Below are 24,664 nucleotides of genomic sequence, written 5' to 3' on the forward strand. Positions count from 1 at the left end.
CTGTACTGCTTCTTCTGTTTGCAGAGCTCACACTTGTTTTAACCGTCTGGATCTCCCTCCGTACCCATCCTTCTCCATGCTTTATGAAAAACTCTTGACAGCAGTTGAAGAGACCAGTACCTTTGGACTTGAGTGACCTGGAGGCACAATGCCCCGCTCCGTGTAGACAGGCAATTCCAGAAGCTGCCCTCTAGAAGAATGGCTGAACATTGGAAGTTTCAAGAGTACACTTCCATTAGAGTAAAGCTGAGTGCTGTTATTTTCCAGGAACACGTGTTCTGTCACATTTGGGGACTGGATAGTGGTGATGAGTACTCTTGGAAGGATTTGGGTGAGCTTGATGCGCAGGGAACCACCCAACAATCTTTCAATCAACAGTTCTTGACTGCCAAACTTTTTTCCATTTGTTATGTTCCAAGACGAAGATGAACCTGTACACGATCAGCTCCATGATAACTTTTAGAGACTCAGGAGAATCTTGAAACTTACCTTTGAACATGATTCAAGCCAAACTGGCAGCACTTGGCCCAATCTCCAAATTAGTGCAAGTTAAATAACAGAATAAAAACAAATATATCTCCTGAAAATACATTCATTTAAGCCCTAAGTTATAACAGAATATTCATTTTCTTGCTTATGAGTGCCTGCATGGTGTGCACCATAGGTTTCAGCTTTCATGGGACACAGTGAAAATGAAACCAAGTCAATATGAGGTAACCTTAAAGATTTGCAATAAGGTGGTCTGTGACAATGTATATGCAAAGTGGTATGTGTGTAATTATGGTCGAAGACAAACTGTTATTCAGTGAATTACTAATGACAGATTTTATGCTTTATAATGCATGAAAACAGTTTTAAAATAACTAGCAATTAATCACAGCATATCAGGAAAAAGTACACAGTGAGTTCTGTTTATTTTTTATAAGTTCATTATATTTATGTTCTCTAAGATGTATATAAGAACCTACCTATCATACTGTACATATCATCTGTTCCATTTTTGTGTTCCATGCTTACTAGGGCATCATGCTAATATGTATCCTTTTAAGCACTCTCAAAGGGAACAAAAGGGCCTTTTATATTTATAAAGGTACAAAAAAATTCCCCAAAATATTTTGCACTGAATGTACCAAAGTTGAAGGGACATTACAATATGACTAACAGCAACTCCATCACTTGACAAGTATAATAGAAAATAGCTTCTAAATCAAACTTTCTTCACAGTGCCATGTCTACCACTACAAGGACTGTGCATCTAAGTAATAATTTTTTAAGATTCACTCTATGTGATAGTATGATATGCATTTATTTAAAATGCATTAGACTCTCTTCCATCCATCAAATACTTTTCAGGATGGCATTTAATACATATATTTCGTATTTCCCCCACTGCTTTTTATTTGTACAGCATCATTAAACACTAAGCTCAGTTAGGGAGCCATCAGAAACACCCAAGAGATCAGCTCTCTTTAGTAATAAGAATTCCATTTTCCCTCATCAGTGAAGACATCACAAATTGAAACTCTCAGTACTATATTTCTAAGCCTACATTTTCACTGATGCATAATTTTCTTATCAATATTAAGAAACAATTTTTCTATGATATCTCAGAAACTGCATGACATCACTAAAGTTATTTTTGCTTAGTTTATCAGAGGGTGTTCTTCATTTTTATTGCTTTGGGGTTATTCCACATCCTTGTTTATTTCTTGACTTACGGTCGTAACTAATCAGGTGTTCAATAGAGTGAACTTAAATTGAGGGTAATAAAATCATTGGATTAAACATTTGGTTCGCCAGCCTATGGTATTACAGGCATTGCCCAAATACTTCTTCGAGAACTATATTTATAAGCAACCATGGAATTCCTATTATGAGGTGTTGGCAATCCTACATTTTATGGAGGTCAAATGCATGGTTTTCATAGGTGGTTTGTAAGAACTGATTTCACTGTTGGTTAAGCTACATTTACTATTGGGACCCTCAGGAGGAATACCACTCATGTTGCATTCCTGCTCTAAAGGCAAGTACTGTGGTGTGGAGAAACGTTCTGGGGAAAAGGTTTCAGAAATCTAGAAATAAGAAGGAAAGATTTATCTGTGTACTATAATTGTATCAGAAAGAAAGAGAAAAAAATTTGAACTGGAAATGTTAGTTTGTACTTACTTATCATGAATATAAGTATATATTTAATCTTACAAACTATTTTTACTTGTATTTTTTTCATTATAAGGAAAAATAGTATAACATGCTTTTTTTAAAAAAAAAAACACACATTTTTGATGGTATATGTTTCAGAGCTGGCATTCTCTAAGCAGCTGATATAGAAGGTTGCATTTCTTTCAAAAATATTTTCATAGACCATGTCAGCTTGCATTTTGGTTTGTGACACTTTGTTACCATATTACACATTATTAGGTAAAAGAGATTTGAAATAAAATATCTCTCTTTAACTATTTTTAGCAAATATACTTCTTTGTTAAGGCGTCCAGCTTCTTTCCAAATACCAGTATAATCGTCTAGCTGCTACCATTCTCAGAATTGGGAATTATCCAAGATGGACCTCTCACATCAGAACACCATGATAACTGATCTATTATTATTCATTAGTAAAAGAGTCCAATAATAACTATTTAAAATATTAAATAACATTTCCACAGAATAAATTAGACTTTAATATACTCTACAAATAGAAATATCTGTAAATATTTTCTTCTGGACTATGAACCTAGATAATTTGGCTGTCTGATCTTGTTTTCTTTAAGAAACTCATAAGTGATGCTTATACTATAAAAGACAGTCACGGTACATCAAATATGTATGCAGAGCTTCTGTTGGGTGAGAGAAGAGGCCCACTATTGGCATTCACTCTGTGCCAGCCACTGTGTTTGATGATGGAGCTGCAAGATTCAAAAATCTGCCTCGAGAAGCTCACAGTCTAGTGGAGTAGACACCAAGGTTCAAAGAAAGTATTTTAAATAAAAGTTGGTATGTTCTACAGTCAAGGAATGAGGAGAGAATGGCTTGCTCCATCTGGGGGTTCCAGTGAAGGGTTCATACGTGGGAGATACTGTGGCTAAAAAAAAATCATATAAATGTTCTTTCTGTTGGTAACTAATGGCGTGTAACAGTGTGATGATACTGGTCAAGTGTGGAAGCCCAGTGTGTGTTTACACACAGAGTTTAAAGTGTGCAGGTGGGGAGCTGAACTGTGAAGGACCAACTCAAGGATCTTCAAATTACCCAAAAAATGCCAAAATTAAGTTCAGTAGTTTCCCTTCATCTGCACTACAGTGTACCTTTGGTTTTCAGTGTGAAAAATCCCGATCCTTGAGCCCATCCACCACTGGGGTCAAAACTTTTTTCTTGTGCACAAAATGAATGGATCTTGGTCAAAGAAGTGCGGTCACAATTTTCTACCATATATTGTATTTATAATTAAGTAGAAGTTCTGTAATAAATGAAGGAAAATTTGTTGTACTTGCTTAACAATCAGAAGTTTAAAAAAACCTGCATTCAGATGATTAACAGTAACGGTAGAATATGTTTGAACAGCGCTTTACTGTTGCTAAGCACTTGTAAGTGCTTAGTCTCTCTTGATCTTCACACTCTGTGGGGTAGAAGGTATCAGGTCCCATCCGGGTTGAGGCTGATTTTCACAGGTGGCTTGTGTGATCAATTTTAGTACTTTACAGCTACAGTTCTAGGTTTCATCTCGAGAAATGTGGAGACTAATGTTTCTACCAAGCTATTCCAATTTCAGTGAAGTTTACAAGCTGCTTTGTCTACCCAAACTCTCATTTTTTCAAACACTCTTAAAATGTGACACCTCTGAAAAGTCCATGAAGAAATTAACATACTCATGGAAAACCTTCCCATATTCTTAATGTTTCCCTTTTACTACTTGTTATGAGAAATTAAAAACAAACTGCAAAGTTTGATTGCTTTTGGTGGATTTATATAGTATAGTAAGTTTAGTTTTCTCAAATATTATTTGGAAGCAAAGTAATGAAAAAACACTTTAATTAGAAGCCTGGTTTTATTTTTAAATTTTGGACAAGGATGGATCTAGAAAACCCTGATAGCTGAGTTCCAGTGACGTGGATGAAGGAACTACTGCAGGTTCTCTTTTCCTCTCTGTCCTCCTCACATTCCTCCAACTTTTTTTTTTCTATCTGCACGAATTGTATTTATGACTTGACTACTTCTAAGGCAAACATCTGATAACGAATAGCCTTAAAGTCTTTCTTCCAATTCAACCCAATTCGGAAAATTCCCACTGAGGATGAAATGATGCTATACCATCATTACAAGATACCTATCACCCTGCGTAGAAAAAAACGCAAATAAAGAACATGCTTCATCCTCAAACTGAATCTGACTTTCAGGCCCTTTTGTGCTCTCTTACCTTTTTTCTGATTTAATTGATGAATGAAAACACTCTAAATCTTAGACACCTTCTATAAAATTTGAGTTTAAATTAATGAGAATATCACTTTCAGATAGATCCTAATTTTGCAAAAACTATTGCCTTTCTAGTTCGATTGTGTTTTCTAGATAGATTTGCTTTTCTAGTATGGAAGCAAAGAAATGTCAGCGACGTCAAGCTTTCTGAATTGTGGCTTAAGGCCAACGACTTGCTGCCCACTAGAAAGATGATAGAAACAAAAATCAGAAAAGAGGAGCCCAGCAGTGGTGCCTCCCTCCCTCCCCGACCCCTGCCAAGAATGTAGTGCTAATTATTGACCAGCCTTCAAGATTCAGGAGTGGTAACTGCATTCCAAGGAGCTGGCACAAAGGATATACGTAATGTGTGTGCACTACCCATATCAGAGCAGTCCACAGGACTGTAGCAGAGGGAAAGTTAAAACCAAGATGGAAGGATCATCTTAGGGCTTGCTGGTGGGTGTAGGAACATATACTTTGGTTTCTGACTTAGAGAAGAAGAATGCCATGCTGCCTAATGAGAGCACTGCTTCGTAATCTACCTGGTGGGAAATACCCTTATTTTATAACTTAAGTAGGTTGATAACATTTTATGTGTTGCAAAACAGAACTTAGCCCCAAAGTATTAAAGCTAACTGTAGCTCAATCAGGAGATTCAACAATTTAGCATTAAATTATGTTGTGGACTATTTTTAATTTAAGAATTATCGTTACTATTACTGAACTTTGTATGGGAAAAATGAGAGAGGGTGTTGTTGCTTGACACATTTATTTTGCCTAATTTGTTTTTTAGCAGACATTCTTTGATGTTACAATCGTTTTTGAGACATTTTTCTTGGTTTCTAATGGTAACTTAAATGTTCACTGTTCATCTAAAAAGCAGAAACCTAAGAATTAGGTTACTGAACTGCAAATGGAGACCTAATAAGTGTTTCCAGTTTTTTGAGAAATTCATCAAGACTGAAATACATTTGCTTAGATTTAATCTGTTAGGTAGTTTATTGGGCTTTCATGATCGAACAGTTCAGCAGAATTGGAAGGGCCTACTTGTACGGTTTCTGGGGAACACAGGAAAATTAAATTTAAATATGTGGTTTTTACATCTAGTGGCCTTGGGCAGGTGATATCTTTCTATCCAATTTTCTTTTAAGATATTATAGCCCTCAGGAGTGTTGATAGGTATAGTGTATGATTCAAACTGAATCAGCTATTGCTGATGCAGGTAAGGAACCATTAGTAAACTCTTGGTTACTATCACCTTCTATAAAAAAAAGGATGGATAATGTTCAAGAAATACCTTGGAAGGACTAACCAAGAAACACACAAAATGAATGTTCTTTTAGGACCCTAATGCTCTAAAGGATGTTATTACAACCTATTTTTCTTTATATGATATCATAAGTAAAATGGAGGCTGTTATATGTTGGAAAGTGCATAAGATTACATGTTTTTATAATAGGGATGCAGGCATTCCAAAATAAATAAATAAAAATACATGCATCTCTCTTGCCTCTTACTGAAAGTTTTAATCTAATTTTATAATAATGCTTACTTTTTAATATTAAGGCTCTGTAAAAGAAAAACACATTTATTTCTAAGACGTAGAGCACGGGTCGTGTATTTTTTTAAGCCTTCCAATTTCTTTTCACCAACTCCACCCATTGTGTCTATTACACCATGTCACAATTAATAGTTATGTTTCTATTTTTGTTGAGTTGATTTAAGCTTTATATTTATTCAATGTGACTTTTAATAGAGAATAATAATGGGAAGTATTTGCTATTGACACTGAAATTATACAGCTCTCATTTCACCTTATATTTCAATTTCATCTTTATTTTTTTTCCCAAGCAAATAATACAGACTGTTGACATCCTAGAAATGAATCATGGGTGGTATTAAATGGAGCCTGGGACTCTGAAATGTAGACTTGTTGTTTGTTTTCTGTATTCTTATCCTAACCTGAACCCCTGACTTTTGTGTTGTATTTTTTTATGACTCTGAAATGCTTTGAGGGAAAGATATTTTAATGTGTACAATTTGTTTTATTTTCATACTGATCTCTATTTTTGTTTAAAACCATGTTGCATCATGAAATCACTTAATCCAAAATAAATCTTCTTTAAAAAAATAGATTATGATTTTTCTGTGATATATTTGGGGAGGAAAAAATTCAAGAGGGAAGAGAACAAAGTAGGGATAAAGGTCTCATGGGATTAGTATGCAGCTTTGTGTAGACAGGAAGTTCTCTTTTCATGATATTTATAAGTAGGAATCTATTTTGTTTATCCCTAAAAGATTATTTCACTATTTGATAGGCCATAAATTACTGTTAAAGAAATGATTTAACACGAATCATAATCTCTGAAGTCACATGGGTTGAGACTTTGTTAAACCATCTTGGTTGCATGCTTATTTCGTAACCACATACGCACACCACCACCACCACTACTACCCACATCAGTCTAATCGAGGGGTCACATATTCACAAGCCTGCAGGGGCCAAGTAGGTATTTAATGAATGAAACTGGTTGGGTGTAAGCAACAGAGTGTGGTGGGGTTTACCTAAAGGAGGCATTCTAATATTTTGCTCCAGAAGATTAGAGTCACATGAGATTCAGGTCAGTGTTGAAAGACTCAGGCCAGTGTTGGTTTAATAAGAGAAATCCAGAAATCTAAATTTTTATATGGCGTTTCTAGATCTCTTTAATACTGGGTGGATCAAAGCAAATATGTCTGTAGGTTGAATTTGCTTGCAGGTCCCCCAGTTTGGAACCCTTGATTTACTCAGTAATGTTACTTTATACTTGATTGGTAATATAAATGAACTGACCAAATAAATAAAATATTACTGTGATATGGCAGTTAATACGAAGAGATGGGGAAAGGAAAAAGGCAAATATATGCTGTAATGGCAGATAATCACTAAATGATGTACTTGAAAATGATCTGTGTTTGCCGGTATCTTTTTTTTTTTATAAATTTATTTTATTTATTTATTTTTGGATGCATTGGGTTTTCGTTGCTGAGCATGGGCTTTCTCTAGTTGCAGCGAGCAGGGGCTATTCTTTGCTGCGGTGCATGGGCTTCTCATTGCGGTGGCTTCTCTTATTGTGCAGCATGGGCTCTAGGTGCACGGGCTTCAGTAGTTGTGGCACGCGGGTTCAGTAGTTGTGACTTGCAGGCTCTAGAGCGCAAGCAGACTCCGTCGTTGTGGCGCACAGGCTTAGTTGCTCTGCAGCATGTGGGATCTTCCCGGACCAGGGCTTGAATCCTTGTCCCCTGCATTGGCAGGCGGATTCTTAACCACTGTGCCATCAGGGAAACCCACCAGTATCATTCTGAAAATCAATTCATCGTGTTAATTCATATAAGTTGAGGATCCATGTCAAGATTTTGTGAAACAGATGTGCCATTAAGCTCTATTCTATATTTTAAACTAGAAATGAATTTCCTGTATCACATGAGAACAGTTAAGCAAAGGCTCATCCTTTATAACTGACTAAAGTTTGACATTATTATTGACAGAGAAGAGCAAGAGATTAATCTATGACACTGACTTCCTGGTTATTGTGTCACAATGTTCCCTGTGTAACCTTTGACCTCAGTGTGCTTTCGTTATGATAAATTTATCTACCTTCATTATATTGTTTGAATAAAACCTGAAACCTACTTAGTGAATGTTTTAAGAATGCATAATTCCCACCATCCTGCTAATTGCCCCCAGGAAGTCTTTCTTGATGTTTTTTTATTTAACCCTTTAACCAGAAAGCATTTAACCCCTTTATCAAGGAATGGAAAAGCGTTTTTCTTCATACCTTCCACTTTTTCTTGATCAAAAAACTTTATTAATGACTTTTTTTCCCTCTAAACAGATACTTTCTTCTAAATAGATACTAGGTTGACTAGTATTCCATTTGTCAACCAAAGTAAACTTTGGCGTAACAATAATAAATTGAAATGAGAATATCTGATAAAAATATAATATATATATCGATAGAAATGAATTTCACTTATTTTATTTGCCCCATCATTATAGGTCATCTCAAAATATGTTTAGATGGTGTCTAGTTTAATGAACTGACTATTCATTTAGAAAGGAAAAGCCAGCAATTTCCAAGCCATAAATCATTGTCAAATATATATTTCTTTGACAATTTGTAATATTGTTATAAAATACTACCTCTTGCAACACAAAATACTTGGATAGTATAATAATTCACTTCTAGTTGGTATTTAGTCGGCATTGGAAAATGGAACGCAAATCCAAATTCTTGAACCTTCTCATGACATTGCCAACATACCCCTCTCCCTGCCTCTGCCAGAACAAAACAACAAAACAAACCATTTTTGACTGTTGGTTAAAGAACTGTTCACCAGTTGGTGAAGATTTACTGTCGTTCCAGTTTCAATCAGGAAACCATGTCAACATTTCTTTTTTTTTTTTTTTAAACAGCAGGTTCTTATGAGTCATCAATTTTATCCACATCAGTGTGTACATGTCAATCCCAGTCGCCCAATTCATCACACCCCTACCTCCACCCCCGGCTGCTTTCCACCCTTGGTGTCCATACGTTTGTTCTCTACATCTGTGTCTCAATTTCTGCCCTGCAAACTGGTTCATCTGTACCATTTTTCTAGGTTCCACATATATGCGTTAATATACGATATTTGTTCTTCTCTTTCTGACTTACTTCACTCTGTATGACAGTCTCTAGATCCATCCACGTCTCTACAGATGACCCAATTTCGTTCCTTTTTATGGCTGAGTAATATTCCATTGTATATATGTATCACAACTTCTTTATCCATTCGTCTGTCGATGGGCATTTAGGTTGCTTCCATGACCTGGCTATTGTAAATAGTGCTGCAGTGAACATTGGGGTGCATGTGTCTTTTTGAATTATGGTTTCCTCTGGGTATATGCCCAGTAGTGGGATTGCTGGATCATATGGTAATTCTATTTTTAGTTTTTTAAGGAGCCTCCATACTGTTCTTCATAGTGGCTGTATCAATTTACATTCCCACCAACAGTGCAAGAGGGTTCCCTTTTCTCCACACCCTCTCCAGCATTTGTTGTTTGTAGATTTTCTGATGATGCCTATTCTAACTGGTGTGAGGTGATACCTCATTGTACTTTGGATTTGCATTTCTCTAATAATTAGTGATGTTGAGCAGCTTTTCATGTGCTTCTTGGCCATCTATATGTCTTCTTTGTAGAAATGTCTATTTAGGTCTTCTGCCCATTTTTGGACTGGGTTGTTTGTTTCTTTATTATTGAGCTGCATGAGCTGTTTATATATTTTGGAGATTAATCCTTTGTCCGTTGATACATTTGCAAATATTTTCTCCCATTCTCAGGGTTGTCTTTTCATGTTGTTTATGGTTTCCTTTGCTGTGCAAAAGCTTTGAAGTTTCGTTAGGTCCCATTTGTTCATTTTTGTTTTTATTTCCATTACTCTAGGAGGTGGGTCAAAAAGATCTTGCTGTGATTTATGTCAAAGGGTGTTCTTCCTATGTTTTCCTCTAAGATTTTATAGTGTCCAGTCTTACATTTGGGTCTTGCATCCATTTTGAGTTTATTTTTGTGTATGGTGTTAGGGAGTGTTCTAATTTCATTCTTTTACATGCAGCTGTCCAGTTTTCCCAGCACCACTTATTGAAGAGACTCTCTTTTCTCCATGGTATATCCTTGCCTCCTTTGTCATAGATTAGTTGACCATAGGTGCATAGGTTTATCTCTGAGCTTTCTATCTTGTTCCATTGATCTATATTTCTGTTTTTGTGCCAGTACCATATTGTCTTGATTACTGTAACTTTGTAGTATAGTCTGAAGTCAGGGAGTCTGATTCCTCCAGCTCGGCTTTTTTCCTTCAAGACTGCTTTGGCTATTCAGGGTCTTTTGTGACTCCATACAAATTTTAAGATTTTTTTTGTTCTAGTTCTGCAAAAAAATGCCATTGGTAATTTGATAGGGATTGCATTGAATCTGTAGATTGCTTTGGGTGGTATAGTCATTTTTACAATATTGATTCTTCCAATCCAAGAACATGGTATATCTCTCCATCTGTTGGTATCATCTTTCATTTCTTTCCTCAGTGGCTTATAGTCTTCTGCATACAGGTCTTTTGTCTCCCTAGGTAGGTTTATTCCTAGGTATTTTATTCTTTTTGTTCCAGTGGTAAATGGGAGTGTTTCTTTAATTTCTCTTTCAGATTTTTCATCATTAGTGTATAGGAATGCAAGAGATTTCTGTGCATTAATTTTGTATCCTTCAACTTTACCAAATTCATTTACTAGCTCTACTAGTTTTCTGGTGGCATCCTGAGGATTCTCTGTGTATGGTATCATGTCATCTGCAAACAGTGACAGTTTTACTTCATCTTTTCCAATTTGTATTCCTTTTATTTCTTTTGCTTCTCTGATTGCCATTGCTAGGACTTCCAAAACTATGTTGAATAATAGTGATGAGATGGACACCCTTGTCTTGTTCCTGATCTTAGAGGAAATGCTTTCAGTTTTTCACCATTGAGAATGATGTTTGCTGTGGGTTTGTCGTATATGGCCTTTATTATGTTGAGGTAGGTTCCCTCTATGCCCACTTTCTGGAGAATTTTTATCATAAATGGGTGTTGAATTTTGTCAAAAGCTTTTTCTGCATCTATTGAGATGATCATATGGTTTTTCTTCTTCAATTTGTTAATATGATGTATCACATTGATTGATTTGTGTATATTGAAGAATCCTTGCGTCCCTGGGTTAAATCCCACTTGATCAAGGTGTATGATCCTTTTAATGTGTTGTTGGATTTTGTTTGCTACTATTTTGTTGAGGGTTTTTGCATCTATATTCATCACTGATATTGGTCTGTAATTTTCTCTTTTTGTAGTATCTTTGTCTGGTTTTGGTATCAGGGTGATGGTGGCCTCATAGAATGAGTTTGGGAGTGTTCCTTCCTCCGGAATTTTTTGGAAGAGTTTGAGAAGGAGGGATGTGAGCTCTTCTCTAAATGTTTGATAGAATTCACCTGTGAAGCCAATCTGGTCCTGGACTTTTGTTTGTTGGAAGATATTTAATCACAGTTTCAATTACATTACTTGTGATTGATCTGTTCATATTTTCTGTTTCTTCCTTGTTCGGTCTTGGAAGGTTATAGCTTTCTATGAATTTGTCCATTTCTTGCAGGTTGTCCATTTTATTGGCTTAGTGTTGCTTGTAGTAGTCTCTTAGGATGCTTTGTTTTTCTGCAGTGTCTGTTGTAACTTCTCCTTTTCATTTCTAATTTTATTGAATTCAGTCCTCCCCCTCTTTTTCTTGATGAGTCTGGCTAATGGTTTATCAATTTTGTTTATCTTCTCAAAGAACCAGCTTTTAGTTTTATTGATCTTTGCTATTGTTTTCTTTGTTTCTCTTTCATTTATTTCTGCTCTGATCTTTATGATTTCTTTCCTTCTGCTGACTTTGGGTTTTGTCTGTTCTTCTTTCTCTAGTTCCTTCAGGTGTAAGGTTAGATTGTTTATTTGAGATTTTTCTTGTTTCTTGAGGTAGGTTTGTATAGCTATAAACTTCCCTCTTAGAACTGCTTTTGCTGCATCCTATAGGTTTTGGATCATCGTGTTTTCATTGTCATTTGTCTCTAGGTATTTTTTGATTTCCTCTGTGATTTCTTCAGTGATCTCTTGGTTATTTAGTATTCTGTTGTTTAGCCTCCATGTGCTTGTGTTTTTTACGTTTTTTTCCCTGTAATTCATTTCTAATCTCATAGCGTTGTGGTCAAAAAAGATGATTGATATGATTTCAATTTTCTTCAATTTAATGTGGCTTGATTTGTGACCCAAGATGTGATGTATCCTGGAGAATGATCCATGCACACTTGAAAAGAAAGTGTGATCTTCTGTTTTTGGATGGAATGTCCTATAAATATCAATTAAATCTATCTGGTCTATTGTGTCATTTAAAGCTTCTGTTTCCTTATTTATTTTCATTTTGGTTGATCTGTCCATTGATGTAAGTGAGGTGTTAAAGTCCCCCACTATTATTGTGTTACTGTTGATTTCCTCTTTTATAGCTGTTAGCAGTTGCCTTATGTATTGAGGTGCTCCTATGTTGTGTGCATATATATTTATAATTGTTATATCTTCTTCTTGGATTGATCCCTTGATCATTATGTAGTGTCCTTCCATGTCTCTTGTAACATTCTTTTTTTTAAAGTCTATTTTATCTGATATGAGTATTGCTACTCCAGCTTTCTTTTGATTTCCATTTGCCTGGAATATATTTTTCCATCTCCTCACTTTCAGTCTATATGTGTCCCCAGGTCTGAAGTCAGTCTCTTGTAGACATCATATATATGGGTCTTGTTTTTTTTTTTTTTTTTTTTTTTGCGCGGTACGCGGGCCTCTCACCGCTGTGGCCTCTCCCGTTGCGGAGCACAGGCTCCGGACGCGCAGGCTCAGCGGCCATGGCTCACGGGCCCAGCCGCTCCGCGTCATGTGGGATCCTCCCGGACCGGGGCACGAACCCTTGTCCCCTGCATTGGCAGGCGGACTCTCAACCACTGCGCCACCAGGGAAGCCCTGGGTCTTGTTTTTGTATGCAGTCCGCAAGCCTGTGTCTTTTTGTTGGAGCATTTAATCCATTCACGTTTAAGGTAATTATCAATATGTATGTTCCTGTTACCATTTTCTTAATTGTTATGGGTTTGTTTTTGTAGGTCCTTTTCTTCTCTTGTGTTTCCCACTTAGAGAAATTCCTTTAGCATTTGTTGTAGAGCTGGTTTGGTGGTGCTGAATTCTCTTAGCTTTTGCTTGCCTGTAAAGTTTTTGATTTCTCTGTTGAATCTGAATGAGATCCTTGCTGGGTAGAGTAAACTTGGTTGTAGGTTCTTCCCTTTCATCATTTTAAGTATATCATGCCACTCCCTTCTGGCTTGTAGAGCTTCTGCTGACAAATCAGCTGTTAACCTTATGGGAGTTCCCTTGTATGTTATTTGTCGTTTCTTAAATGTTGCATCAAATCACCAGTAGTGATAGAGGACCCTCCAAATACAGAAACATAACTTTAAGTCAGCCCTACCAATATAAAATCATATGTATGCTTCATTTACTTTCCAGTAAACTTTCATATATCATCAAACTTGTTTTTAATTTGAAAATAGAAATTTTTTCCCATTAGCTTTAATAACAACTGCTTGCCCACTGCCCCAGATATAAAAGAAAAGTGATGATCCAGTAAGATACCACTTTGATTTTGTCTGATCCCTGGCCGAAACTGGTTATCTTGGGGTGTGCACTCATTGGTTTGAATAGCAATGTCTATGTCATCAAAATCTCTTCCTCATACAATACTACTGATGATTAGGAGCTAAAATGTTTGGGTTTGTTTTCTCTCGTCTTCAATTAACCTGTCTGTTATAACATTCATAACAATATTTAAGGAGGAATGAAGATAACAGGCTGTCTGAATCTTGGAACCAAGAAGAAATCCAATAGTTTTGTGGTGGGAGGGTATGTATAGATCTTTTCTAACAAGCCACACTGTTTGGGTGTGGTTATGGTTGTACATGTACATACTAGTAAACTAATGTTTTCTAGCTGACTTTGACCTGTCCTGAGCTAAGGTCCTTAGTTACGATATAAATCATATATATTAAATCATATTCCAAAAATTAGCCCTAGGACTTCCCTGGTGGCACAATGGTTAAGAATCTGCCTGCCAATGCAGGGGAAATGGGTTCCATACCTGGTCTGGGAGGATCCCGCATGCCTCAGAGCAACTAAGCTCGTGCACCCCATCTACTGAGCCTGCGCTCTAAAGCATGCGAGCCACAACTACTGAGCCTGCATGCCACAACTACTGAAGCCCGCGTGCCTAGAGCCCATGCTCCATAACAAGAGAAGACACCGCAATGAGAAGCCCGCGCACTGCAGCAAAGAGTAGCCCCCGCTCACTGCAACTAGAGAAAGCCCGCGCGCAGCAACGAAGACCCAACACAGCCAAAAATAAAAAAAAATAAAAGTTACAGAAGAGAGAATAACATTTGTCTTAAAAAAAAATTTTAGCCCTACTCCTTGGAGAAATGATTGATTCTGGAAACATAAGATGAGCCTGGAGCATCTTGTAGTGCTGCAAAGTAAGGAAATACTTTAAAAAATAAAAAAAGCACCAACAATGGGAGTATATCAAAGGGGTAAAGGAGCCAACTGAAATGGCTCCAAATGGTCAAATCTAGAACAACCCAAGCAAAAAAAAGTTGTACTGAATTCTATTACAACATATAAAATAACTATACATAAGTCCATATTGATAAATAAATGCTTGAATAATAAATGAAGAAGAGAGAAATATTCCATGCAGAAGAATTCCAAGTAATTTGTGTAGATACTCCACCCTTAAATGTCAGATGTGCATAATGACTCCCTTCCATAGAGCATAGCATAGAATGAGGAAGGGGAAAAGAGAAACTTCACAGTGAAGACACTTGACAAACTACCTCAGCCAGGTGATCAAGGCCAATATCAACAGTCATAAATCATGTGGATGGTATGTTCCCTTTATATGATGTGATAAAAATGCCACTTTACCTCTGTGGTCTCCCCAAAACCCATAACCCCAGTTCAACCAAGAGAAAAACATAAGACAAATTCCAGTATGGGAGCATTCTAAAAATAGCTGACCTGTACTCCTCAAAACTATCAAGGTTATCAAAACCAAGAAAACCCTGAGAAACAGAGAAATAGTCACAGCCAAGAGGAGCTTAATGAGACACAATGGTATCCTGGATAGGATCCTGGAATGGAAAAAGGGCATTATGTAAATGCTAAGGAAATCTGAATAAAGCATGGACTTTAGTAAATAATGACATATCACTATCATGTAAACTCACCTAACATTCTTGCTACATTAATAAATAGGATATTGATGAGAGCCTTAGGGTTATTCTTGGATAAAAGAATGAAAATGCCCAGGTTTTAGAGAATCGTGTGAAGCAGTAGCTTTCCCACCTGGGTGGCATGTGGCAATAAAATTCAGCCCAATATACAACCCAAAAGTAAAAGACTTGGTTGGTGGGGGCAGGGAAATAGTTTAGTGTTAGGAGCTTTACATATGGTTGAAAGGAACATTTACTTATAACAATTAGCAATTATCATCCACTCTTATCGTTATTATATGAAATGTAATAAATTTTAACACCTACATGAAGAGAAAGGCAGTCTCAGAATGAAGAACTATTATTTAAATGAATTAAACTTTGTTAATAATCAGGTTGGATTCTGTTATTTACAACTCAACAGTCCTAACAGCTGCATTCTATAAAGTATGAAGTACTATGACTGGCATATAAAAAGTGCTCAAAATTTGATAACTGTGGTGGTAATTGTCTGATGTTTGACCTGCTACATGAGGTGGGCACTTCCTTACATGAAAGAGTCCTGCTCTGGTATTCAAAACATGGACCTGCTTTGATGAGACATTAGTATCCCCTTTGCTGGAGGTGTCTGTTGCTCTGATCAAAGGGGAAATGTTTTTCCCTCTGCTATGACCCACTTCTCTCTCAGTGGGTCCATTTGCCTCAATCACATTCATGAGCCAGTTGTTAGAGTCTGTTCTATCCTTTGAGGAGAGTCTACTTCACACACTGTGTGCCCAGACATGAGAAACCCATCTTCCTGAGTTACTAGAGAGTTAGGAAGAGAATCATGTCAGATTCATGCAAGAAGCAGAAGCATTTGTAATAGCTATGAGCAGCAATTTCACTTCTGAGTAGATATCCAACAGAAATGAGTATGTATGTCCCGCCAAAACACGCAATCAAGAATGTTCATAGTACTTTATTAATAACACTGGAAATAATGCAATTGTCCATCAATAGTAGAATAAGTTGTGTTTATATCAATTCACTGGAATATAACTCAGTGATGAAAAATAATCAATTATTGCTGCAAGCAACAACATGGATGAGTCCTGTAGACAGAAGCCTGACATATAAGGGGACATATTGTAAGACTCCATCAGTATAAAGTTTTAAAACAGGCAACAGGAGCCTGTTGTGACCAAAGTCGAAATAGTGGTAGCATTGGGCAATCCCTATCAAACTACCACTGGCATTTTTCACAGAACTAGAACAAAAAAATTCACAATTTGTATGGAAACACAAAAGACTCCAAATAGCCAAAGCAATCTTGAGAAAGAAAAACGGAGCTGAAGGAATCAGGCTCCCTCACTTCAGAATATACTACAAAGCTACAGTAATCAAGACAGTATGGTACTGGCACAAAAACAAATATAGATCAATGGAACAGGATAGAAAGTCCAGAGATAAACCCATGCACATATGATCACCTTATCTTTGACAATGGAGGCAAGAATATACAATGGAGAAAAGACAGCCTCTTCAATAAGTGGTGCTGGGAAAACTGGACAGCTACATGTAAAAGAATGAAATTAGAACACTCCCTAACACCATACACAACAATAAACTCAAAATGGATTAAAGACCTAAATGTAAGGCCAGACACTATAAAACTCTTAGAGGAAAACATAGACACAGCACTCCATGACATAAATCACAGAAAGATCCTTTTTGACCCACCTCCTAGAGAAATGGAAATAAAAACAAAAATGAACAAATGGGACCTAACGAAACTTAAAAGCTTTTGCACAGCAAAGGAAACCATAAACAAGACGAAAAGACAACCCTCAGAATGGGAGAAAACATTTGCAAATGAAGCAACTGACAAAGGATTAATCTCCAGAATTTACAAGCAGCTCTTGCACCTCAATATCAAAAAAACAAACAACGCAATCCAAAAATGGGCAGAAGACCTAAACAGACATTTCTCCAAAGAAGATATACAGATTGCCAACAAACACATGAAAGAATGCTCAACATCATTAATCATTAGAGAAATGCAAATCAAAACTACAATGCAATATCATCTCACACCAGTCAGAATGGCCATGATTAAAAAATCTACAAACAATAAATGCTAGAGAGGGTGTGAAGAAAAGGGGGCCCTCATACACTGTTGGTGGGAATGTAAATTGATACAGCCACTATGGAGAACAGTATGGAGGTTCCTTAAAAAACTAAAAATAGAATTACCATATGACCCAGCAATCCCACTACTGGGCATATACCCTGAGAAAACCATAATTCAAAAGAGTCATGTACCACAATGTTCATTGCAGCTCTATTTACAATAACCAGGACATGGAAGCAACCTAAGTGTCCATCATTGGACGAATGGATAAAGAAGATGTGGCACATATATACAATGGAATATTACTCAGCCATAAGAAGGAATGAAACTGAGTTATTTGTAGTGAGGTGGATGGACCTAGAGTCTCTCATACAGAGTGAGGTAAGTCAGAAGGAGAAAAATAAATACCATAAGCTAACACATATATATGGAATCTAGAAAAAAAAAAAAGGTCATGAAGAACCTAGGGGCAAGGTGGCAATAAAGATGCAGACCTACTAGAGGACTTAAGGACACGGGGAGGGGGAAGGGTAAGCTGGGACAAAGTGAGAGAGTGGAATGGGCATATATACACTACCAAATGTAAAATAGATAGCTAGTGGGAAGCAGCTGCATAGCACAGGGAGATCAGCTCGGTGCTTTGTGACCAGCTATAAGGATGGGATAGAGAGGGAGGGAGACGCAAGAGGGAAGAGATGGGGATATATGTATATGTATAACTGATTCACTTTGTTATAAAGCAGAAACTAACACACCATTGTAAAGCAATTATACTCCAATAAAAACGTTTTATATATATATAATATATGTATATATTTTGGCAAAAAAAATATAGTGGTAGCATTGGGAATATTGACAGAGACAAAGTGCAAAGAACCTCTAGTGGGCTAGTAATGTCCTGTTTCTTTATCTGGATGGTGGTTTCAGGATGTATACATATTTAGATTTTATCAAGCTGTACACTTAAAATAGGATCAATTCTTGTATGTAAGTTATAGGCCAATAAAAAAAGAAACTTATTTTTGAATTTTTGAATGTTATTTTATTCATTTTTTATACAGCAGGTTCTTATTAGTTATCTATTTTATACATATTAGTGTATACATGTCAATCCCAATCTCCCAATTCATCACACCACCACCCCTCCCCCGCCAGTTTCCCCCCTTGGTGTCCATACATTTGTTCTCTACATCTGTATCTCTAAGAAGCGTTTTAAAGAAAGTGAATTTGCTTATAATAAAAAGTATCATCTTTGACATATGCCAATCTAGCTCCATATTCTGTCTCTGCCACTTATTTGTTGTATGACCTTGGGCAACCTCACCAGTCTGAGGTGAGTCTCACCAGTCTTTTTCTTTTGTAAAATAGAAATTATTTTTTCATACAGTGCTTTTATGTTAAATGAGATAATGTGTTTCTAGCACATTGCTTTGCACTTGGTAATGCTTAGTATATTGATTTCCCTTTCCCCTCTGTCCTGGTGGACTGAACTCACAGTTCCTGTGTATTGTCCTTGGGAAGACACCAGCTTCCAGGCCTATTTGTAGGGAAAGGATGACTGACCCACCCTAGCCCCCAAAGTTATCCAGCCTTCCCTGGATCAGATTACCAACTCACCTATTCCTCCGATCTTTGGAAACTCTTCTGGGAATGATTCACTTGTCTGTCCATCCATCCATCCATCATCCATCCATCCATTCATCCAATCAACATTTATTGAATTGCTACTATGTGTCAGGCGTCACGATAGGTGCTGGAGAAACCCTGCTGAATAAAGCAGGCATGATTCCTGTCTGTGGAGAGTTTACAATCTAATGGGGAAGACAGGTAGTAAGAAATAAATCCATAATTATTAATTATGATAAAAAGTGCTAAAAGAACAGGTCGCAGCGATGGACAGGTGAGAACTCGAGGTGGAAGAGCAGCCACTCACGGAAAGATCAGAGGGAAAACTCCTGCAGTATCCTATCATTGAAGTCTTATAACATCGCAAATAATTACAGAGTATACATAAAAGACATAATCACCACCAAAGACAGCCTTCTCACATATGAACGCTTGTTGTAACGTCTATTCTGCTTCTCAGAAGAGTTTTTTGCATACTTCCTGTTCCTTAGAAGTTGGACCGCGAGGTAAGTAGCTTTTCGCTATAGTAATACAAACTCATTATTTTGTAAGCTGTTATACAATAGAATTATTTATTCTGACTTTTCCTAATGAACTCTGTTGTACCTCCAGGCAACCAAAGAATGGATGATTGTAAATGTCTCTTTATAAAAGTCATTCCAGCCAATAAAGAAAGAAGGAAAAATGAAATTAAAATATTAAAAAAACTCATTTGTGTAATGAGTTACGGAGATGGGACACAAAGAGAAATAAAAAAGTGAGAACAAGTAACCTACTACGTAGGATGTAGTGCAGTGTACTGAGAAAGACATGGGATCTGTCGTCTGAGTTCAAATTTTGTCTCCACTTCTAGCTGTATGATTTCAAGCAGGTCACTCAGCTTCTCTGAGCCTGAGTTTCCTCATATGAGAAACAAGAATAATAAAGGCGACCTCAAGGCAGGTTGTAAGAGTTAAATGAAATGACATATGCAGAGGAGCTTGCACGAAAAACGTATTGCCATGCTTTATTTAGCACATTCCTGTCATTTCGCTACAAAACTTAAATCCTTTGTATTTATGTAGTCTCACTACAGAAATGTCAACTTCTAAAAGCAGGTACATTCCTTTCTCTTAAATTTCTTTGTCAAACCTTGGCTATTGATTTGGAATTCTCAGTTCTGTGCTAAATCTTATTACTTCAGGTGGTAAATCATTCCTGACTTTCCTAATTCTCACCCAAAATGGCCTCAAGCAATCCAGGGAATGAGCATGGTCTGGCCGGTTGGGGAGAAGTGAATGCTAAGTTTTGGGGTGATAACAGGGCTCCTGGTGCTGTACGTAGCCGCAGGTAAGCTACCCAAGGGGCTCAGCCTGCCTTGCCATCCGGCCTTTGGGTACTCCTTTCTTCCCCAATATCCATGGTTGCTCAATCGTAGGGCTTCCTATAATGTTTCAGAAAAGGATGGGGATGGGAGAGGAGTGAAAAACGGTCAGATGATTTCGCTCTGTGGATAATCCTCTCTCTTAGCGGTGGCCCAGATGGTCTACAGTCTGCAGTTCTAGACTGAGCCCTCACCTCAGTTGGGAAAGTCACTCTCGGAGCCTAGTTTCTCATTTGTAACATGGGACAATTCTAGCCTTGCTTACAGTAAACGCAGGACTGTTGAGGCTCAGACAGAATGTTGCATGTGAAAGCTCTATATTCACTCTAAAATGCTGTCCGGATTTCAGGTGCTATTAATATTAGCCTATCCTGTGCCACATTCACATGCATGGCTGGCCAAGAAGCTTCTTACACCTGCTCAAGACGGAGCTGCTAGAAGGGGATTTTTCTAGGTCACTGAGTAATGGAAATTGTCTCAAAGGTACCGCCTACTTTTCCTTTGAAACAGCAACCTTCTCGAGACAGGCTTTTAATAGTGAGAAGAACTCAAGGCTTGGAAGATTAAAAGAGAGTTAAAAACTACACAGGACTAGTCTGTTCTGATATATTGTGTAATTTATTGGGGCAAATATAAAGGTGCTGTTGGCCTAAGTTAAACTGAGCAAGTCTCATTGAGGTAATGGGAACTGATCAAATCTTTATTTTCAGCCATTTCCTGTTCTTAGCAAGTGGAGAAAAAGATGCCCTGGGTGAGAGACAGGAAAAAATGAAGACAAATGAGTTCATGTCTATGCAGCTTCTCTCAAGTACACCAAGGTAATCATCTGCAAAGTGCTCAAAAACCTCATATTTTAAAAGGTGCACCCCTAAATTAAGCTTGCAAGAATACGTTATTATTGGTTATAATGTGTGCCTGTTTTTCAATTCCTCAACCTGTTCTCAGGGTGGGGTGTGCTGTTGTATGCTTTTCTGTTGACTTCTCCTGTAAACAGACCTTTCCTCTGAGAAGTTAAATGTGGAGATATCCAGATCCAAGAACCCCCTACACTCACACCTGGACAATCGAACGCATAAGAGGGAAAAAGCAATGGGTTACTTCCCTCGTTATGTTTTCCCTAAATTATTTTGAAACACTACTTCAAAGGATCCTTAATCTGAGGTAGTATTTCAATTGTAGAAGAAGATGCTTTTTCTAGTCAAAATTAATTTAAGCCCCTCACAATCTGAGTTAGCATAAAACTGGGAAGATCTGTAGGGCCTAACTTGGCCTCATACTTTTCACTTTTGAAATCTAGCAAGAAAGTGAGCAGAATAAAAATACTTTAAGATTTGCTTGCAAAATTATAAAAGGCAGAACTATTCCAGGCCCTAAGAGCTCAAACAGAAAAGCATTATATTTTATATATCACATTAAATAATAATGAAAAGTAACCTAATAGGAACCAGTTCCAAAATCCTTTCTGGATAATTTGGTACATTTGAAATCTAGTGTGCTTTTCTTGCCCGTTTTAAACACTCTATAAAACAAGATACTCTCAAATGTGTTAGAACATTTCTGTTTTGATTGGCTCAGAATGGCTGGAGGGCCTTGAAATGACTTATAATGAGCTAAGCACATGGCATGGCATCATAAGTCATTCTCTTCAGATCCTCTTGACTGCTTTATAGAAATTGCATAACTGGGAAGTAACACATGAAGATCTTACACTCTGCTGGTTGAAAGTTGGATCACAATTCCAAAATGTAGGTAAAAGTTTAGAGCTAGAGAAGGCCAACATTTTTTTCATCTTTCAAAATGTTAAACATTTAAATTGATTTATGTAGTTGCTTGTTTTCTATAGTAGATAAAGCAAAGGGTAAGTTTAGTTTGCTTTTTCTTTCCTTTAATTAACCTTGAATGATTTGTGCGATTTCAGAAAGACTGATGTTAAAAGAGGTCAAGATATATAACTACAGAAGTTAACTAAGAAATCAATTTTTGGTAGGATAGTCAGAGTTATTAATTGCAAGCAATTAAGCATCTCTGGATGATTAAAGCTGAAAAGGAACGTTATTTGAAGGTTATTGTGCAGCTCAAAGAACAGAGATCCAGGCTGGAAATCCAGGGTCAGGACAAGATAACCGTGAATAATATCCAGATTCACATATGTGGATTGTTCAGGTGAAGATACCACTGCTGCCCAAATACAGGATTGTACACTGCAATTTGTGCTGTCGACACAACTCACAGTGGACAAACAAGGTGCCGTTAGAACTACAGCTTATAGGACCTGATCTCCTTGCCACTTCTGCTTCTGTGATAAACCTGTTCCTGGCCCCAGTCTCACTTTCTCCATGTTCCAAGGCTCAAGTGCGTTCAGGTGGTTGATAGGACCTAAGGTAACTGCTCCCGCCCTAGCTGTAAGGCATAAGGCTGGGAACATGAGTATTTGGCATATTCACTCCCATAGACTGCAAAGGTGAGGAATTCTCAAAACACTAGATGGGTTAGGATGCAAGGTGACCATAGAATGACAATTGTCTCAAAGCTGAAAGAGCAAACTGGTCACTATGATTAGTACAGTAATTCTCAACCTTTCCAGTTCTCAAACTTTCTACACTCAAAAACTACTAAGGGGGCTTCCCTGGTGGCGCAGTGGTTGAGAGACCGCCTGCCAATGCAGGGGACGTGGGTTCGTGCCCCGGTCCGGGAAGATCTCACATGCCGCAGAGCGGCTGGGCCCGTGAACCATGGCCGCTGAGCCTGCGCGTCTGGAGCCTGTGCTCCGCAACGGGAGAGGCCACAACAGCGAGAGGCCCGCATATCGCAAAAAAAAAAAAAAAAAAAAAGCTACTAAGGACCTCAAAGAATTTTTGCTTGTGTAGGTTGTATCTATCAATATTTACCATATTAGAAATTAAAAGAGGAATTAAAAAAATATTTATTAGTTTATTTTAAATAATAATTACACCTTAACAATAACAACAGTTACATGTTAACATAAATGACATGCTTTATGAAAAATAGCTATACTATCCAAAACAAAAGAAAATAATAAGGGTGGTACATGTTTGCAACCTGTTTAATTTCTGGCTTAATAGAAAGCAGTTGGGTTCTCATATCTGCTTCTACATTAATCTTTTGTAATATCACACATTCTGTAATATCTGGAAAACTGAATCATACACTTTTGAGAGAATAAGAGTGAAAAGGGTAAATATCATCTTAGTGTTATTATGAAAATAGTTTCAACTTTGGAGAATCCCTAAAAAGGTATTGGGGTCTCCCTACCACAGCTTGAGAATTGCTAGATGAAAGATTTACTTTGTGGTTGTAATTAGATGATATATATTATATTGAAACACACAATTCTCTGGATCTTCTTCTACATCCTGTCACATATATTTTTACCCAAGACTTGGACATTTTGCTCAGAGGGTGACAGGATTGAGCCTATATCAAATTACTATTATGATATTTTGAATAGACTGCAAAAATAATAGCAGGAATGTATTTTGGTTATTTTTTGGAGTTTTGTCCTCTCCTTTGATCTCAAAGCTAATTACCAACTCTAATATCTGATTCTGTAGTTCCCTAATTTTGGATATTGTAAGCAATGATAGACTCATTTACTTTTTTTAAACAACCTTGTTATTTTTCAACAGTTTTAGATTTACAGAATCATTGCAATGGTAATCCATAGAGTACCCCACAACCAGTTTCCCCTATTAGTGTCTTACACTAGTAGGGTACATTTGTCATAAATAGTGATTGATATTAATTCATTATTGTTAACTAAAGTTCATAATTTATTCAGATTTCCTTAGCTTTTGTTTAATGTCATTTTTCTGTTCCAGGATCCCATCTAGGACACCACATTATGTTTAGTCATCATGCCACCGTATGCTCCACTTGGTTGTGACAGTTTCTCAGACTTCCCTCGTTTTTGATGACCTTGACAGTTTTGAGAAGTACAGGTCAGGTATTTTGTAGGATGTCTCTCAACTGGGATTTGTCTGATGTTTTTCTCATGGTTGAAATGGGGTTATGGGGTTTGGGGGAGGAAGACCACAGAGGCCAAGTGTCATTCTTTTTTTTTTTTTTTTTTTGTGGTACGCGGGCCTCTCACTGTTGTGGCCTCTCCCGCTGCGGAGCACAGGCTCCGGACGTGCAGGCTCAGCGGCCATGGCTCACGGGCCCAGCCACTCCGCGGCATGTGGGATCTTCCCGGACCGGGGCACGAACTCATGTCCCCTGCATCGGC

The 24,664-nt window shown here is 37.3% G+C and overlaps 1 protein-coding gene across 2 annotated transcripts in view; it reads left to right on the forward strand.

The window, feature by feature from the left end:
- Positions 1–6,541, forward strand: part of HECW2 (HECT, C2 and WW domain containing E3 ubiquitin protein ligase 2) — a 250,867-nt gene extending 244,326 nt beyond the window's left edge. For both annotated transcript variants that reach the window (XM_032637764.1, XM_032637765.1), the window contains exon 28: positions 25–6,541. In XM_032637764.1, coding sequence (XP_032493655.1) covers positions 25–136 — 112 coding nt within the window. In that variant the 3' untranslated portion in view covers positions 137–6,541. The remainder of the gene's footprint in view (positions 1–24) is intronic.
- The last annotated feature ends 18,123 nt before the right edge of the window (positions 6,542–24,664 follow it).

The sequence above is a fragment of the Phocoena sinus genome, chromosome 7 (genome assembly GCF_008692025.1).
Source record: "Phocoena sinus isolate mPhoSin1 chromosome 7, mPhoSin1.pri, whole genome shotgun sequence".
NCBI classification, from domain to species: domain Eukaryota; kingdom Metazoa; phylum Chordata; class Mammalia; order Artiodactyla; family Phocoenidae; genus Phocoena; species Phocoena sinus.